General features: G+C 34.7%; 1 protein-coding gene across 1 annotated transcript; it reads right to left on the bottom strand.

Annotated features, from left to right (window-relative positions):
* Positions 1 to 842: 842 nt before the first annotated feature.
* LOC18425382 (importin subunit beta-1) lies at positions 843 to 5,204 on the bottom strand. Its single transcript, XM_006829934.4, has 4 exons — positions 4,883 to 5,204; positions 4,612 to 4,688; positions 1,942 to 4,402; positions 843 to 1,314 (listed from the first exon to the last, which is right to left on the bottom strand). Exons 3-4 carry the CDS (start codon positions 4,353 to 4,355, stop codon positions 1,116 to 1,118), a joined length of 2,613 nt encoding a protein of 870 aa, XP_006829997.1. The 5' UTR covers positions 4,356 to 4,402; positions 4,612 to 4,688; positions 4,883 to 5,204; the 3' UTR covers positions 843 to 1,115.
* Positions 5,205 to 20,460: the final 15,256 nt, after the last annotated feature.

Genomic DNA, 20,460 nt, shown 5'->3' with positions numbered 1-20,460 from the left:
AAGTTGTCCAGCATTAGGAAAAGCCGACTAGTTATAAGCAATTATTATTATTTAAATTCTTATTATTAAATTAGCATTATAGAATTTATGTAATGTAATTAATTTTATTTATTATTACTTGAATGTATTTTATTTTTCAACAAATTTTCCTTTATCTTTTAGTTGATCTTACTTTTTTAAAGATTTAAATAAATAATATAGGTTTTGTATATATCAAATGCCTTAAGTCAGAGAAGTATTTTATAAGTTGAGTTGTTGGGTATTAGAAACACCCGACAACCTAGTAAGAGAAATCTTTTATAAGTCGAGTTGTTACGTATTAGAAACATCGGACATCAGGTTGTTGTTACTAGTACCGGACAGGCCCTTAGTAATAGACTTGTGGGATTTCCTATTTGTCCCCTGTTGGAAATGACAGCAATTTTTTTTTAGAAAAAAGCAAAGGTGGGCGTGGTCTCCACATAATTTTCGCAAAAACAGTGACCTATGCCATAATAACCCGTACGAAAGGTTAATTTTTCCAAACAGTTTAAGCTTAAGGTTACATAATAGTCCATATGTAATTTTTCCAAACGTTTAAGCTTCCCCATTTCTACATATTCATCGGATAATTATTAAAGAAGCATCTACAAAAGCATAAAGCAATCCATGTACGGAAAAAACTCTACAACATAGAAACCACAATTTACAAAAAAGAAAACCAGGGAAGAACAAAATTTCGGGTTTAATGATACAAGTATGTAGCAACAAAATTCTTGACTTGGAGTTCTTTTAAATAAAAAAATTAAATCAAAAGCAACAGCACATAAACATAAAATGTGTGTATATGTGAGAGAGAGAGAGAGCCATTCAATCTACCACCCTTTCGTGGCTGCATTGAACATTAAAAGGACCAATATAACAGCATTCCAGAACCAACAAATCTCTCCTCTATCAAAGGCAAAACAATTAAACTACCTCACTAAACTGTATCATATGATACAAATACCCTTCTAATCGGCAGTCATGCATAAATCCCATACTTAAGGGAGGAAAGATAAATCCAAAAAAAAATTTGAAACAAAGAAGAGAGTAGAAATAACCTCGAAGAGGAAAAGAGACATAATGGTTTCACCTCATGAAACCAAAACACGGTTGATAGTCCCTTGTGCCCAAGATGCGGTCTCCTTCAGCTGCACATCCTCTGATTGCATGCACTCCCCAAGGAACTCTTGGTAGAAGGAAGAACCCCTGAACAAGATTGAAGTGTTTGCACCAAGAGTATCTGCAAGATCCCCCATAACACCAACTGCAGCTTTTGTTACACCTTCATCCCTAAAAAAAATTGAATTTGACTGTAAATATCAATTCGTCGATAGAACACCAACAGAGACAACAGAACTAGATTATCTTTTCTTTTCTTTTTTACAAAAAAAAAAATGTTGGAGCTCGATTGTCCCTGAGAAACCAAAGAAAGGAAGGGCAAAAGAGACGGGTTTTCCTTGAGGAAACAACAACAAAATCATAATTGATCGTAGGTATTTTATCAACTAAGATGGGGGAAAAAATCGCACCACAGGAATGTACTAAACAGAAATAAAAAAGTAAAGTTATAAACCTACAAGTTACTACAGCCTACTCAATCAGATTGAATAGGTTGCGCCCTCATAGAAAAATAACAGACAAAAGCAGAAAACATTTATTGCTTAAAAAACCCCAACAAAGAAAGGATGGATGCACCGCGGTGAGGATTACAAAAAGAGTGAAGAACAAATAGTCATGAAGATTGACCACAAATACAAACACACATTGTCCAGGTATGGACATAAAGCACGAAATAGCAGGAGATTTAAAATCTAGAATATAAGACAACAAAAGTAATACACAGAACTGCAAAACTAAAGTATAAATAGATGGATGATAAGGAACACAAACAACAAATAAAAGATGGAAGAAGATTACCTCTCCTTGTCTTGGAAGACTGCCTCAATGAACTGCAATAGGTGACTTGCATAGGGCATCATCAGCTCGGCCTTTGAATTCTTGAAGCCCTGAAGGATTCCAGAATAAGCCTCAAATATCCCATGCCTCAGCTGGTTAGCATACTCAGCCATCTCCTCGTCCTGGTTCACCCCAGCGTGAGCACATATCTCCGAGGCCCCTTGTAGCATAGGCATGGCATAAGGCAGGTACTTCTCAAAGTGCTCACCAATAGCTAAGGCAACATCACCAAAGCAAGAGAATATCGGGGGCTTCACAGAGCGATGAAGCATGCTACTCGAGAGGTCTTTGAGAAGATGGGTCATGATACCATCACAATAAGGAAGCACTCTCTCATCTAAAGCCCTACAAATATCACCCACAACCCCAACAGATATGGCACAGACCTGATACTCCTCAAAATTTTGCAACCCCATCTCTAAATACTTGTAAAACTCAGGCATATACCTCGAGAACTCGGGACCAGTAGCATAAGCCAGAGCGCCAATGGCAAGCATTGCCTCTTCATGAACAGTGGAGCTGCGACAGGCAAAAACCCTCAAAAACAGTGTCATTAATTGATCGGAAAACTGGGTTATGCTAGGTTTCGTGGCCTCAGAGGAGCTAAGCTTTTGTATAATCACCTGAAGAACCCCACAAAGTAGGGCTTGGAGATCCCCTTGCTTTTCTCTATCCTCTAAAGAAATCACTTGAATCTCCATTGTTTGACCCAACCTATTCAATATAGCAGGTAGGAGTTGAGCAATAATGCTCCCACTTTCCAAAGCATTTGAACATCGAACAATCTCATTAATTGTCTCGTAGGCCGAAGCCCTCAGTCTAGATTCCCCTGCGTCTGAACGATCAGCAGTAATGAGAAGCGCAGAAATCATATCGCCAATGTAAGGAGAGAGAACCGAGCTAACATTTGCCACCTGCTCATACCCTTGAGCAAGGAAGTATATAGCCCCACAAACTTTCTCGGCAACATTTGGAGCATCCTTAATACTTTGCAAAAGCACAGTTACAATGTGCCCTAGATTTTCAGGGGTCACAACTGAGAATTCATTACCCTGAAAATGCAAAAATTCAAAGATCCTGCTAAGTGTCCATGCAGTTGTATCCTTAGCATGGTTATTCTTCTCTTCCTTGAGAGAATTGAGTAAGAACTGGAGAGCCGTATTCACCACAGGTGCAAGCTTCTCAGAGGACGGCCCTTCAAGAATGGACCCAAAAGCAAAGGTGGCAGCTTCTCTGCAACGCCAATCAAGTTTAACAATGTTCTCCTGAACAAATGGCATAACAGGTCCAAGTATGTCATCCCCCACTGTTTTAGCAACAAGCCCTAGGCATGTCCCACCAGCCATTGACAAGTTCCACGCTCCTTCATCCTGGTCTTGGTCTTCCTCTTGCTTTGTCAAGGTCTCAAGAAGAAGGGGCACGAGAGCAGGCAATGCCTGCTTTATAAACCCATTGAAATTCTCACCTTCCTCTTCCTGAAGTTCTATCTCTTCGTCGCATATTGAGCTCCAAAACTCAATAGCCTGAAGAGCAACCGGCTCCTCATCCTTTCGGATTGCTTTAGCAGTCAATGTGTACAAATTCTCAATATAAGGAGAGAGGATTTCATAATAAATTGAAGAGATAGAAACCAAGCATTCAAAAGCTGCTTGCCTTATCTCTATCTCTTTCGATTGAGCAGTTGCGCATACCACCTTCATAATGAAATCCCTTTCCATGTCATTCTCAAAGTTGGTTTGCGCAAAATCAAGGGCATTGTAAAGAGCTCGAGTAGCAGAGAGCCTAATCGAACCAGAGGGGTCAGAGGGGCTCATCATCCCCTGAACCACGGCCGTCAAAACTGCATTAACCTGGTCTTGCTCAAGGTCCTGAGGTGAAACCTCTTCACAAACGTAGCCTAGGGTTTCAAGGGTAGCAATCTTCAAAGCAGAAGACTTATCAGATGTTTCATGAGTCGCATTTCCAAGAAGGCGAGCGATCAATCCAGGCCATTCTTTGCGAGGAATCTCAATCCCTGCAATTTTGGCTATGACCTGAGAGGAAGTATGGCGAGCTTCTTGCACAGAGGAAGTTAGGGTTAGGGTTAGGAGGTCTTTGATCTGAGACTTGAGGTTGTGATCTAGGCCAACCCATGACTTAACAAGCTCCTCCTTTTTCGAAGCTTCCTTTGCATCCAGAGAGTTTTTTAGGATTATACCAGCTAGCCGACGAGAATCAGTGGGTTTCTCCTCATTAGAGAGCTCCCTAGATAGAGAGAGGAGAAAAGCAGGTGGATTCTGCAACTGAAACTGCTTCAAGTTTTCCTCTGCAACTTTTCGGGTGTTGCCATCGGGAGACTGAGCATTGAGAAGAATCTGTGTGATCTCCATGGCCATCTTCTGTGAAAACCCCTATCCCTAGAGGGCCCAAAGCGAAGGAAACCCTAACACAAGCCAGAAAAGGATGGAGAAAACCTTTTATCTATATGCATACAAAGAAAGTCGGGCCTGATACGGTATACGAAAAATAACCCTAGCACTTGACCGGAAAAGAAAGGAGAAAACCCTAAAGTTAAAAGCAATAAGATGAAGAAAAACCAGAAAACCCAAACCCTAGATGGTGAATTGAAGTCTGATGGTGAAAAGCCCTAACCTTGGAATACTTAAATGACAAATAAAACCTAACACCGGTCGGAAGAGGAGCAATCCCCCTAACCAGAGAGGCCAAGCCTGCATTAAGAAATCGAAGATCCACCATTAGAAAGGCATAACATGAAAAAAAAAATGCTCCTAATCACCATGAACCATTGACACCACGAATAAAAATGCCACTTAAATCACCATGAACTATTCATAGAGAGAATAAAGTCTTGATAGGTAAAACCCTAGACACTGAGCATCAGAAGAGAGACAAAAATCCATACCTTTTACCAAAGATTCAAACAAGAGGAGATCGCAAGATGCAGAGACCGATATCCGGTGCTTAAGCTCCAGAGGGAGAGAAATGGAGTGCAGTATTTGAATGGAAAGAGAGAGACAGGAATTCGGTGGAGTATTTGAATGTAGAGAGAGAAAGACTTTAGAGACGATATATGAGACAGAGTTTCATTTGAAAGTTTTGAGGAGCGGGAGAAACGCTACGGCCGCATGACGGATCTGTCCGACCGTAAGATGATGAGAGAGAGGAACCCTAATTTTCGAAATGCTTTGGGAAATGTGAGCCGTCCATCGCGCTGCGACAATCCAAAAATATCACCAAGTTTCGGCGTTTTTTCTATTTCGTGGTTGCTTAACAGCGTGGCGCTGAGTAAACCACAGTCCAGTAGACCTATATGGTACTCCTCCCTGCTGGCTACCGTCCATCTGTCCTAACGGATGGCCACAAGTGAGTTTACACGGGGAATGGCTCTTTGGGCACTGGTCTAGTTGATCTCTAATCATTTATCGATGGGAATGTACGGTGGATGCGATTTTTGGAGGCCAGTATATAGGCGCTTTTTGGACGCCAGTATATAGGCATTTGTCATGATCTATTTTTGCCGTTTCGAAGTTTGTCCATACTGAATTTCAGCTTTACATTCTTATAAAATGCTAATAAAATATCATTGACTTTAAAAAATTATTGAAGTGGTAAAATCATCATATTTGACATTGGAGTGCTTAATTTGCGGGACTCATTTCACTCAAATACCACTTTAAAAAATTGTTGGAAAATGTTTAGATTGTTGATGTCCAAGATTTAAAACCATAAACAAGCAAAGGCATTTTAAATAAAGAATGGCACAATGTCTAATCTAGACGCTTAAAAGAAAACCTAGCATCATCCACCAACCACAAAAGCATTTTTGGTTTTTTATTTTTTAGTTTTTATTTAAAAATTAAAAAAATTACGTTTTATGTGAAAAACTTTAAATGATTCGCATTAGATTTGACACAGATCTCTATAAAAAGTATCACATGAACGTAGAACTTAACTTTTCTAGATATCTTTGTTAAATTTAATGATGTTTCTTTGAGGTCGTACATACATAACTATGGGAGGGTCTCACAAGGCCATTTCCCTTATGAAAATACCTAAAACTTTATTTAATTATCACATATATCCGTTTTTTGAACTTCATATCATTAAAAAAAAAAAAAAAATGAAACTACTCATTTTGGATTCCTCAAAAACCAAAATTTAAAAAAATTTTGGTTTCTCAATAACCGAATTTATTCGTTTTAAAAGAGAGAGAGAGAGAGCGAGTAAATAAGGGAAAAGTTTTTAACTTACAAGAAAGGAGGGGACCGACACAAATGCCGGGTGTTTTCTGTGATAGGAGGGAATAGAGAGAAGTTTGTTAGAGAGAAAGGATGCGAGACAGAGGAGCCTACGTTGTAGGGGTAGAGAGAGAAAAGGGGCACTGTTTCAGGTGGATCAAAGAGAGAAGAGAGGCCCTCAGGGTTGAGAGAGAGATCGTTGTTGGGGTTCTAGAGAGAGAGGGGTCAGGCTTAGAGAGTGGGTGAAGAATAACAGAGAAAGGAGAGAGGGTTCTGTACAGAGAGAGATGTTATACATAAAGAGAGAAAGGTAGCTGTGGGAAGAGCGAAGGAAATAGTGGTTTCCACTTTGAGGTGCTTTAGAGAGAGCAACTGGGTCAGAGAGAGGAGGGAAGGGTGACTTTCTCTCTCTTACAGGGTCAGAAAGAGGAGGGGAGAGTGGTTCCACTTTCTCTCTCTGCAGTCGATTCCTGCACAGGTGTGTTTGAGGTGCTCTAGAGAGAGAAACTAAGGTTAGAGAGAGGAGGGAAGGATGGTTCCACTTTTTCTCTATATTGTCGTCCCCATGCGGGTGGTCGATTGAACAAAGGTAACGACACCATAAAAGAAAATCCAAAGGTATCATACTCCAGCAGGACTGGTACTATATCTATGGCAAAATTTTTATTAGGAAAAACAAATAAATTCGATGAAAAACCAAAATTTTAATAATTTCGGTTTTTCAAAAATCGAAAATGAGTAGTTTTGTCTTTTTTAAATAAAAAACTGTTATGAAGTTAAAAAAACAGACATATGGGTAATAATGGAAAGTTTTAGGCATTTTTATAATAATAGAAAATAAAATACATATTTACATAATTTTCCCTTAAAAGTTTATATTTGTCTTGAATTTGGCGCAAAGATGCATTAATATATGGTCACTCCGTCATGATCAATCCCAAGCACGGAGAAAATATGAGGGTTGGATTACGTTGGCAACCAGCTTTGCCAAATCTATTTCATTAATTTTGATCTAATATTATATGTTCATGCTAGGGTATTCCATTGAAGTGATGTAATATAGTGGTGTGCGTCGTTGACGTAGAATAATGCTGGTTAGGAGAGGCGATTTGGACTTATAGTCTGACTAAGAGTATGGACCTTGATAAAGCAGAGTGGAAGAACAAGATTCGTGTAACTAACCCCAAATAATAAAGATAAAGCTTGTATGATGATGATGATAATGGTAAGATGCAGTCATTTCAAAAAACAAAGAGATGCATTTGCATATGGTACATCAAATAAAAACAACAAAACATATTTTGAACAAAAAATTAACCAGGATACCCGTAAATGTTCCAAGGTTATCCTAGTTAGTTTTTCTCAAAACTATTTTTATTTATTATGCCATATAAATATACATTTACACCCTAAATTTTAGATGATCGTAATTTTAAAATAAATAATTTTGTGGTCGTTCGATATGGCCTTAGTCAATTTCAATTGTTTTTTTTGGTAATTCAGTGGGGATGACGAGCCCCTACCCGTTTTTTAAATTTTTAGTGGTTTTTTAATGCACGAGGTGAGAAGATAAACCTAGACCTTGGTTGAACCTTAGACCTTAGTCAATTTCAATTGATGGTGCACCCTTTCAACAATCAAATTAGAACCTACCTTCAAATAGTGTCAAGACATGTGGTTTCAATACTATAAATCTTTATAATAGCTTTAAAATATATTTTCATCTTTATTTATAAAGTATAAAACTTCAAAAATATTGTAGATCAACCGATCTATGAAACTCGAAAATCTTAAAAATTGACGGTCAAAAAATGCGCTACAAAATACACTATTTTCAAAACTTAAAATCCATTTTTCCTCATCTGCATACATCTTGATGTCAAGATGATCAATTTGAGGATATTTGGGCATCAAAATAACCTCTTGTAGTGAAATTTTTTTGGTAGGCTTCAATTTGATTGTTTAGAGCCTTGGCCCTATATAAACTTTTCCCTTCTAAAATGGAATAAGTGGTACTTACATCAAGGCTCAAACTAAGGCGACACGAATCAAATTCCTAATTAACCATCAATTGTTTAGGATTAATTGATAATCCAATCATGAATATTTCCTATTTCGTTAAAAAAAAGTAGTGAAAAAATCAAATGTGTAAAGATGATACTATATAGGATATGATTTGCAACTATTATATAGATATATTAAATTTATTAAATAATAATTTTATAGCCTTACTAGTGTCATTAGAGTAATACTTTACAATTTTTTGTTGACACTTTCCATAAATCCAGCAACAATGTTTACTCTGTGTTGTGACAACAGAGTAAATATAGCGTAGATTTATTGGGAGCATAGAATGAAACAGCAACAATATTTTTATATTAGACATAAGAACTAATTAGCAAATAACAAGAAAGATGAACCAAGGTTTATGATTATCTTTTAAATAAAAATAAAAAATGCCCTCAATATACGACTGCGATTAATTAAAAGACAACACAAATACCTAAATATGTAAAATAATGATCCACTCAACATGCTATGTTGTATACACCAATGGAATAAAAATAAAAAATGAAATCAATCAAACTTCTTTATGCATAAAACAACAACAAAATGCTTAAGCAATGTCAAATCTTGCACTGAATTCCTAGCTACCTAAGTCTTCAATATCATTTAATCTCTCTCTTGCTCTTTATAAGGATGCTATGGGTTTAAACAAAAAAGAAAATAAAATATTTTTTATCTGGTTACTCTTCTTCTAGTTCTACTTATTGTTTTGATTACTTTTTTTAGGGAATATATTACTTCTTGTATTTTTTCATATATTTTTTTTGGGAACTCATTGGTGATATTTTTGATGGAATTTTTTGTTAAATCTAATTCTTAATTTAATCACATTGTTTAATGTGCTTATCTTTAAACTAATATTCAATAATATTAAGTTAATGAAGAAATAAAGTTATAACGAATAAGTTTTTTTGAAAAAAGATAAAATAAGGATTTATATTGGTTCTATTAAAAAAACGTGATTTTTTAAAGGTCTTTTGAAAAACATGGGGTTTTAACGAATATCAAAAACTTGGAGATTTTTTTAAAAAATCATGTTTTAAATGGGGGCAATGATTTCATGCAACGGTGGTATCATAGTATAATCTAACCACACTTCTAGAGCCTTGGCTCTATATAAACTTTTCCCTTCTAAAAGAGAATAAGTGGTACTTACATCATGGCTCAAACCAAGGCGGCACAAATCAAATTCCAAATGAACCATCAATTGTTTAGCATTAATTGATAATCCAATCATGAATATTTTCTATTTCGTTTAAAAAAAGTAGTGAAAAAATCAAATGTGTAAAGATGATACGATATAGGATATGATTTGCAACTATTATATAGATATATTAAATTTATTAAATAATAATTTTATAGCCTTACTAGTGTCATTAGAGTAATACTTTACAACTTTTTGTTGACACTTTCCATAAATCCAGCAACAATGTTTACTCTGTGTTGTGACAACAGAGTAAACATAGCGTAGATTTATTGGAAGCATAGAGTGAAACAGCAACAATATTTTTATATTAAACATAAGAACTAATTAGCAAATAACAAGAAAGATGAACCAAGGTTTATGATTATCTTTTAAATAGAAAATAAAAAATGCCCTCAATATACGATTGTGATTAATTAAAAGACAACACAAATACCTAAATATGTAAAATAATGATCCACTCAACAGGCTATGTTGTATACACCAATGGAATAAAAATAAAAAATGAAATCAATCAAACTTCTTTATGCATAAAACAACAACAAAATGCTTAAGCAATGTCAAATCTTGCACTGAATTCTTGGCTACCTAAGTCTTCAGTATCATTTAATCTCTCTCTTGCTCTTTATAAGGATGCTATGGGTTTAAACAAAAAGAAAATAAAATCTTTTTTATCTGGTTACTCTTCTTCTAATTCTACTTATTGTTTTGATTACTTTTTTTAGGGAATATATTACTTCTTGTATTTTTTCATATATGTTTTTTGGGAACTCATTGGTGATATTTTTGATGGAATTTTTTGTTAAATCTAATTCTTAATTTAATCACATTGTTTAATGTGCTTATCTTTAAACTAATATTCAATAATATTAAGTTAATGAAGAGATAAAGTTATAACGAATAAGTTTTTTTGAAAAAAGATAAAATAAGGATTTATATTGGTTCTATTAAAAAAGCGTGATTTTTTAAAGGTCTTTTGAAAAACATGGGGTTCTTAACAAATATCAAAAGCTTGGAGATTTTTTGAAAAAATCATGTTTTAAATGGGGGCAATGATTTCATGCAACGGTAGTATCATAGTATAATCTAACCACACTTCTAAAAATACATGTTTGTGGTATTTGTATGACCCAAAATTTTGCACACACACTCTCTTCATCTTAATAATCAATCCCAAAAAAAAAAAGTTCAATTTGAACCCTAGATATGGTCAAAATGAGTCTCCTCCAACAACAAATCTAGACCATTTATTTGATGAATTTCAAGATCTTTAGCCTTTACAAACTCAAATTTTTTTTTTTTTTTTTTAACATTGTTTATCTAATGATAATAAAGCCATCTAAAAAAACTGAGAAATAAAAAAACCTTATAAGGCCTAGATCTAAGCATCTCACCAAAATAGACGACCTATGTTAATTGAGCTAAAAAAATACCTTCTAGGTTGCATTTTCAATTTTTTTTTTTTTTTTTTATTGTTCATTAGAATTAAAAGAGTATAAATTTCAAAATTTGGATCAAACAAATAGTGATACTATAATACAACTGTTGCATGACATCACTACTCTTTAAACGAAGACTTGCTAACTATATATATGGGAGAATCTGAGGTTAACCCCCAAGTTGGTAGCTATAGTAAGTGCCCACTGGCCTAGATTGAATCTGGGTAATCTAATGGCCACAATTGTATTTTCTATTTGAATTTTAAATTTTTTTCTATAAATCCAAATCACTTGACATTTTAAAAAAAAAACCATATCAGGTTTTACCCTGATTTGGATTTTCAAACTTTAAGACAAGTGTTTTCTAAAACGTTAATTGTCTTTAGAAAAACGTTAATTTTCTAAAAAACTCTTTCCCTTTTTCAATCTTTTCAAATTAAGGATTTGAATCAAACCCTACAAGTGAAGACATCATCCCAATAGAAGTCTAAATCCAAGATCTAAGAGGATTCTTGAACCAGAGGTTGATAAAAAATGAATCAAGGAAGAAAACCTCGATAAAACTTCTCCTAAAACCTTTCCAATTTAGAGCATACTTTTCCAACTCACCATCAAAATCTTTAGAAATCCTAAAGCAAAACCCAAACAACATGTTAGAAAACCCTATAACTCTAGAAAGTCTTAGACACCAAAAGGATGAGGAACTTCGAGATAAAACTAAAGTGGGTTTCATCTTCAATTCAACTTTTAAATCTAGAAGCAATGGCATGACGTCGAGCATGCAAAAGACCAATATGTCTTCAAGTGTCAAATCCTAAAAATGCTCAAGTCACAAAACACCATGGACAGCCTCAAAGTTATCTTGATTGACTGAGTAGGATGACCATTAATGTGCCGTCAGATTTGGTGGATGATTGTCCTCTGATCCCTTGACTGTAGGGGTTCATGTTTTCATCCATCGCATGTGCTACTTTTTTGTTGTCTAGCTATTCCTTGAAGAACATGCTATGCCAAAGAAGGGCAACTATAAATATCCCCATTTAAATTTAGTACTATTTCTAGGTCTCTAAACCCTAGAGCACATTAGTCTAGTGAACCCTAGGAGACATTGAATTATAATCTATATCAGACCATTTTCCAACCTCAAAATATTCTCAAAATACACTCAGACATCCTATTTAGGAGAATATTCCCAAAAATAGGCAGTTCTTGAGCTCAAAAGAAAGAATATATCCAAAATTGTCATAATAGACATGTGCAATACATTATTTGACACCAAATTTTCATAAATCAAGCAACCCCAGAAATAATTGCGTTGATTGGAACCTAAAAGAGGACAACACATATTGCACCGTAGCTCAATGGGTGCAGCGATGCACCATGCGTCAATGTTGTACAGATGGCCCAAATTAAATCCAAACTGCCTCCTTCCTGATTTGGATGTTTTTACTTGTGTCAATTTTTGGGCTCTTCTTGATGATGCAAAATTGTAACCCTAGTCCGGCAAATCTAAAACCCTAGACTTAGGCATGCAAACCCTAGATATAGGACCCTAATTCTAGTAGCCATTAAACCCTAATCTCAATAAACCCTTAGGAGAAGAACATCCCTCTTAAGCTCTTTAAGCCTTATATGTAAATTCCAAATACATTCCTTACCTGGAATTAAACAAATTTTGGATATGTAAATCTAAAAGGTGAAAGGAGAAAGGACTCAGATCGCCGTCTAATCCAAATCTCAACTCTGGGTGATGGACCTGAGGGTCATGCTTCAAGGTATTTTCTCCATTTTTTTGTTTTTTTTCACGTTATTTTGTTTTTTTATTTAAAAAATCCTTCAGAAATCAGTCCTCCTTCCTTTCAACTAATTTTCAATTCCTTCTCTTGGTTTCTACAGAAGATTTAGACACAGTTTGTTGTTTCTTACATTTCCATGATAAAAGAGAATCTCCAAGAAAAATACATCACCCAGTGCTTGAGAGCCTAGTATTGGGGCATCTTGTCCAATCTGCATCAGCATAGGCTCGTAACTAGAGAGAAGAGTTAGAAGAGAATAATAGACCTCTTATGATGTGTACCCCGTAAATAACAAATGATACGGTGGACAATGGGAAGTGAATGCTATGAGGATCAACAACAAATTGGCTAACGACTTGAACTGGATGAGAAATATCCGGACGAGTCATAGTGAGATATAGTAGACTCCCACAACCAGTTATCTATAAAGAATGGGATCCAGAAGTTTGTCTCCATCATTCTTTCTATATTTTACATTTACCTCCATTGGTGTATCCACTTGTTTATCATCAGATAAGTTGGCCAGTTTTGAGGTGAAGAGTTGAAAAAAGATGAAAACTTAGGGAAGAAGATACCGTCAAAGAAGTGGGACATCAATATCTCTCTAAGATGAAAAAAAAATAGGGAACTCTCGATATAAATTGCGGTTGAGTTGGGGATTAAGGGAGCTTCTATCCTTTCATGGAGTGCGTGGTAATACCAATGGCTCACAAACTGTCTTTGCACAAATATGCACGTTAATGGAGCCCGCTCCCTTTCTCCGTACCACGATCAAGAGAGACGAGGCTCTGATACCATGTTAAAAACCAACAACCTTGAATACTATAGAGAACTCTCTATATTGATTAATTATCAAGAAAATACAAAGTCTCGTATAAAGATACTGCTAAACAATTATTAATAATGACTAACTAATCTAGTCTTATCAAGAGAGATATCTACATCAAATACAAGATAAATTAAAATAAACTAAAACTACCCTCAATCGTCTTGATCTCTACACAATCGACTCGACCTTGTCGTACCCATGAAAAACCCTCTCCTACCATCTTCAAAAATGAGTTTTTAGAGGTATTCCTCTTTCTCTCTCTCTCTTTGTTTTCTTGTGTAACGATTTGGATTTTGGGTATGGGAAGCTCCACTTTTAACATAAATATGAATTCCTCTAATTGATTTTAGAATTTTGTCGTGTGGGTATCCTAGCTCTGCACTGGTCCTACTTGAATTTGTAAAGACATATATACTTTGTATGTCCACTTTTAATCCTGGGAGTAGGAACACATGGTGCATGCCCGATGGAATGCATTTTACCATATTCCACATGATTATGTTATCTTCCCCATTTATGTGAATGTCTTAGATAATTGCTATATGTGATATGGGCTTGTAGATTTGTTGGTAGTTTATTAATTCCTATGAGTAGTTTTCATTATTATTTTCTTTTTTATTGTATAGGCTTTCTATTTATTTTATGTTTCTTGAATGGAGGCGGCAATCTCATTAAACATAACTAGAACAATGGACTCATGCATGGATTTGGACGGAGATAAAAATAATAGTACAGAGATTAGTGGGTATATGGATAACATTAATGGAGAAAATTCACAGTGGGATTACAAAGGGTAGTGCAAAAATTTGCAGTGTCATAGACAATGATAATGAAAAAGATTTGGGAGGGGATGGCATTGTTAGTGACATAATTAGTAGATTTATGGATAACGGTGATAGATAAAGAAGTAGTATTATAGATCTATGTGTGGGCATGGAGTTTCTATTAGAAGAAGAAGTAATTTGAATATGCACGGTGTATCGGAATTACATTCGCATTGGAGCCTATGAGGAGTTATTGCATAAAATGACCCATAACTGTTCATAAATTCATGTGTTCAAAGGAATGTTTTCGTGTAAAGAAAAATGATGAAAGTGCAAAATCAACACGTATAATTCCAGATGCTAGAGTGAAATGTAAGGCAATGATGAAAGTGCACAAAAGAACCCCCAAAAAATGCATTGTAACACAATTTCATAATGACCCTAACCACCCTCTTATATCCCCAAGCAAGGTATATTATCTCGGATCACATCGAAAAGTTTATGGGACTAAAAGGAGCTTGATTGATACATTCAAAAAAGTTGGAATTCGTACTAATGATATCATGAATTTGCTCATAGTAGAATCTGGTGGTGAAAGCAATATAGGACTCATGGAAAGAGATTGTAAAAACTTGCTTAAGACCCTTCAAAGGAAGCCCCTTCAAGGAGATGCTTCTAATCTCCTAGATTATCTCAAGAGGATGGATCTCAGAATCCTGCTTTCCTTTATGCTCTAGAATTTGACGGGGACAATCATCTAATAAATGTTTTTTACGCTAATTCAAGGTCAAGGAATGCTTACGAATGTTTTGGATATGTGGTCATACTTGATAATACTTATAAATCTATTCAGTTTGAGATGTCATTTCTTCCATTCACTAGGGGTCAACTATCATGGACATACAATGTTATTTGGTTGTGCACTGGTTGCAGATGAGTCACAAGAGTCATTTGCTTGGTCGTTTAGAACATGGCTCACAACAATTGTTGGAAAGCCTCCAATGGCAATAATAACTTATCAAAACAAGGCTATGTGAGCAACAATTAAGAAAATATTCTCGGAGACCGTTCATAGATTTTGTAAGTGGCATATTTTGAGAAAATTGAAAGAAAAATTGAGATACGTTTGCCTTAAATATCCTTCTTTTTCATGGGAGTTATACAAATGTGTTAATATGGTTGAAACAATTGATGAGTTTTAGTCATCTCATGGGGGCCTCTTATTGATAAGTATAACCTAAAGACCCATGGATAGCTTAACTTATTGTATGAGATACGGAAGCAATGGGTCCCAATATTCCTTTAGGACACGTTCTTTATAGATAAGTGCACCACCTACTGAAGTAATATTATTAATTCTTATTTTAAACGGTATGTACAATCATGTACCACTTTTGAAAATTCGATGAAACATGATGAGGCGCTTAATAGGCGGTATCACTTCGAAACCTAGGAGGATCATATGACTAGTTACTCCACTCGAACATTAAATACAGAATTGCCCATGGAGAAGCAAGCTCTGGATGCATATACTAGGAATATCTTCAAGGTACTTGAAAAGAAGCTCAATGAAGTTATCTCAATTATCGCAAGAAAGGTAGACCATGGAGAAATCAATACATACAAGTTAACAACATAGGATAACAATTGCAGAGAATTTATAGTAAAGTTCAATGCATCAAAACTTGAAGCAAAATGTAGCTGCAAAATATTTGAATTTTTTGGAATCCTTTGTAGGCACATTTTGACAGTATTCACTTGAGAACAAGTTCATGTTATCCCAACTCAATACATCTTAAAACAATAGACAAGAGTAGTGGGAGTAACAAGGAAGGACTTGAGAATGGGAGTCAAAGGAGAAACGTATATAGCTCGGAGTGTGATTTTGTTTTGCATGATCCCCAACGATCAAAGACAAATGGCCGCCCTTCAGTTGAAAGTTATAAAGCTCCATGGGAGAAGCCTTCGAGAAAGAAGACAAGGTGCAATATGTGTAATCAAGAAGGCCACAATATGTGTACTTGTTTGATAATGAACATTAAATGTTTAAACAACTCCCTTGGCAACAATATGGTATGATACATATTATTATCCTTCTTTTTCTTCAAATCTTACTATTTCAAGGCTATTTTTTGTGGTTCTTAAAATACTTGCTTATTGCTAGGACCCCACTAAAGAAGCTATATGCTCATGTGACTTCAAAGATCCAAGTCTCTCGCTCTACAATTTAGGTAAGTTTGTCAAAACAAGTGCACATGGCATTAGAAAGAACATACAAATGTGGGTCAATGACTAACACGTAGTTTTAAACCTTGATATTTGGTAGATTTTTTACTGCTTGTGTTTTTGATATGTCAAATGTGCTACTAATAATGGTTGACAGATGAGTAAAGGTGCATGTAGATTGAGTAATATTTTGTTTGCAAAGGAAGTTGGTCAGATGTGAAGGTGAACATGCTCAGAAGCTCATAGTTACAACAATTTTATGTGTTTTCTAGTACCCTTGACAATTTCAACTTGGTTTGTATAATTGGTATTCATCGATGTTGGTATATCCTGATTGTATGTGTATGTGGCTCAGATGTTGCAGTTCCTTTGAGACATGGAGTATTTTACGAGGCTACTCACTATCGTCGTATGGCGTGGGTTAGGATCAACTCATGGTTTACCCAATTACAAAATTCAACTTTTATTTTTCTTTATGGATAGAATTTTTTTGATGCAATAAGTTCGGCCGATTTTGACTTATGGTAGGTTTATAAATATAATGATTGAATCATCTAATTTTGATGTTCAAAACTTCTTGATGGGCATGCTTGTTTTGCATTTTGAGGCTCTAAAATGGTATTATTTTTGTGTATAAAGGCTCTTGACAGGCATATTTTTTTTGGCATTTTGAGGGTCTTTAGTGATCTTATTTCGATGTATAAAGGCTCTTGATGGCATGTCATTTTCTCATTTGAGGTTCTTCAATGGTCTTATTTAGATGTATAAACACTATTGAAGGTCTCAATTTGATGTACAAAAGCTCTCGAGCAATGGCATGATTAAATAGGCATTTATGCAAATCTGGGAATGTCCTCTAATGCTCATATTTGAGTAAGTAAAGTAAAATCGATTAACTTCTATTCTCCAGTGTTTACTGGTTGTAATGTTCTCTCATTTTAATGTTTAATAACATATGTTTATTTCATTTCTCACTGAAGGTTATTTTCAATCTTCTCCAACGGAAGAGTGGTTGTTGGAGGGAGTCATCAATTGAGAACTATTTTCATCAAGCCAAACCTGGGCCCATTGAGCGCAGCTAAGCTAATATGCACTGGATAAAGAAAGCCAGCTGCTGGAGGTAAGCTATTGAGACTTGTTACTCTTAACTTAATAACTAAACAACGTGAGGAGTTTACTAAACCTTTAAGAATACCTCGTTTTGCAACACGACTGAACTCGTTGTCTTAAAGGAGCGGAGCAATAATTTAACCACTTCCATTCAAGAACAAACTTGCATCTTCTAAACAATCGAAGCCTCATACACTCTTACCTTTTTAAAATATCCAACAATCATAAGAAATTGCAAATTCTCACTCCAAATAATTAAAAAAAAACTTAGGTTCATAGTACATAACAGGGTGGAGAGTGAATAACTTTCATTTATAACATATGACAAAGCAAGCAGAAAGAAGCAATCTCTTTGCCTCATAAATGAGGGAACACTTGAGAGGTGGCTCGTCATTTTGAAGGGAAAATTCCCCTATTCACCTTCTTCATCATCATCATGAATATACGGATTTGAGTGAGTCATCAAAGGCTATAAAACATTGTCGGCTAACAAGTAGATACAAATTTTTTATTTTTTTTAAAAAAGAAGACAAGAGAAGAGACAGAGAGAGATCACCCAAGTATCATAAGCAAATAGCCTACAATGGCCATATCAATTCAAAATAAGTATGTCTTTACAAATTTAAGTAGAAGCAGTGTAGAGCTAGAACACCTACACAACAGAATTTTAAAATCAATTAGATGAATCCAAAGTTCAGTTAAAAGAGGAGCAACCCATATCAACAATTTTCAACTAGAGTCAAGAGAAAGCAAGCACTGAGAAGGTGGATCTTTCTTACTGCAATATTGAGACAATCGGCGAGTAATAGGCTCAGTGTTTGGAGAATTCTGCTTCAATCCAAATATCACATGTATGAGACGTACACCTTCCAAGCCATAACCCAGCTTTGAATCCCAAAATCCAAATCGTCACACAAAAAAATGGAGAGAGAGAGAGAGAGGAATACCTCTAAAAACTTGGTTTTGGTGCCGGTAGGAGGGGGTTTTTCATGGGTATGATGAATTTTCAATTGCAATTGGTGGGTGGGAAAGTCTACCATTTTTCAAAAGGAAGTTGGAGTGCAGTAGGTTTGATGGAGGTAGTAGAAAAGAAGCAAAGCTTTGAGAGAGAGATTACCTATTTGGGAGGGAAGAGAGAATAAAAGAAAAAAAAAAAATATAGAGCGATGAGAAGGCAAGAGAAAAGTAAGGGATTGTATATATACCTTCCAATGAAGTTGAATCCATCGACTCAATTCAAGTGTATTCAACACACACGCGCGATTGTATATATAATTAGACATAAAAGGGATTTTCTAAGAGACGCGAATAGTATGTGGGCACATGTAGAAATACGACCACTGGATTTTGGACTTTATTTAAAAACATGTAATATCCAACATAAAGATCACGAATATGAAAAAATAAATGATTTTAAAAGTTATAAATAATAATTTTATTAAAAAAACATTTAGGGCCGTTTGGATACCCAGAAATATATTGTTTGTGAAATATATTACTGACGTAATACATTATTGTGTAATACATTACTTGTAAATAGATTGTTACTGCTTGGGTAGTATTTAGATGCAACCTGGGAAATATATTGTTATTGTTTGGCTATGTCTGGAAGAAATATAGGAAATGTATTACTAACATTTTACTAGTACGTGCATATAAACTATAATTTCTTTCTTTTTTGTCACAAAATTCCACTAAAATATAGAATTATCATTTCTTTCTTTGTCACAAAATTCCACTAAAATGCAGAATTATCATTTATTTCTTTTTGGTCACAAAATTCCACTAAAATGCAGAATTATCATTTTTTCTTTTTTGTCACAAAATTTCACTAAAATACGGAATTAAAATTATCATCATACCAATCCAAAAATATTTCTAATAATAACATTAGCACCATTCCAAAAAGATTTTCTAATAATAACTTGTACTATTTTACAGTCATCATGACACTATTTCCTATTTATTTTATGTGCCTTTGGCACTTACATGGAATCACATGTCTTTTAACATGACATTGATTTCAATATGATAAGTCATTGGAACAATATGATTGAAATAACATGATTTTATTATGATAAGCCTTATTTTTATTTATTTATTATAAAAGTCTTTCAAATGTCTCTCTATATAATTTCACATCAACAATAAATTTATGATACTAAATTCAAAATCTCTATGGTATGAGTTAAAAAATGGGAAGAAGTTTGATTAGTAACTTAGAAGGTTTGGTAATTGCAGTATAAACTTTTGAGGTATTGGAGGAGACTAAAAATATATGTTATTTCAATTGAGATTTTAGTAATCTCTTATGAAAATGATGTTGTGTGAAATTTTTTATTATGACTGTGTTGTGTAATTTATAATTGATTATTAATTTTTATTTTTATTATATTTGTTTTTATATGATAACTGATGCCTTCAGATAAAGGGATGAGTTTAAAAATGGAGAGATCATCTATGCTAGTTATTATGAAATGAGGGCTTAGCAGAGATAATTTTTTTAATCAGGGTAGACAAAAACGCATACAAAAGATTTTTCAAAATTATTCGTCACTCTCGTAATAAATTTTTCACTTATCATTGAGCGTAATGAAATTTTTGATTTTTGAAAAGTCTAATATAATCTATTTTCATGTCTTTATGATGAAGTGTATTCAAATTGTGGAAATGCCATATTTTCTTATAATTTATTGTCATTTTCAGGTACTCAAACGCCCCCAAATGTATTTTAAGCGAGAGAAAAAGGAATTGTGTTATTTTCAGGTACTCAAACGCCCTTGAATGTATTTTAAGAGAGAGAAAAA

The sequence above is a fragment of the Amborella trichopoda genome, chromosome 8 (genome assembly GCF_054954075.1).
Source record: "Amborella trichopoda isolate Santa Cruz 75 chromosome 8, AtrichopodaSantaCruz75HAP2 v2.0, whole genome shotgun sequence".
Taxonomy (NCBI): Eukaryota; Viridiplantae; Streptophyta; class Magnoliopsida; order Amborellales; family Amborellaceae; genus Amborella; species Amborella trichopoda.
The sequence above is the reverse complement of the archived record's forward strand: the minus strand, read 5'-3'. Positions and strand labels throughout refer to the sequence as shown.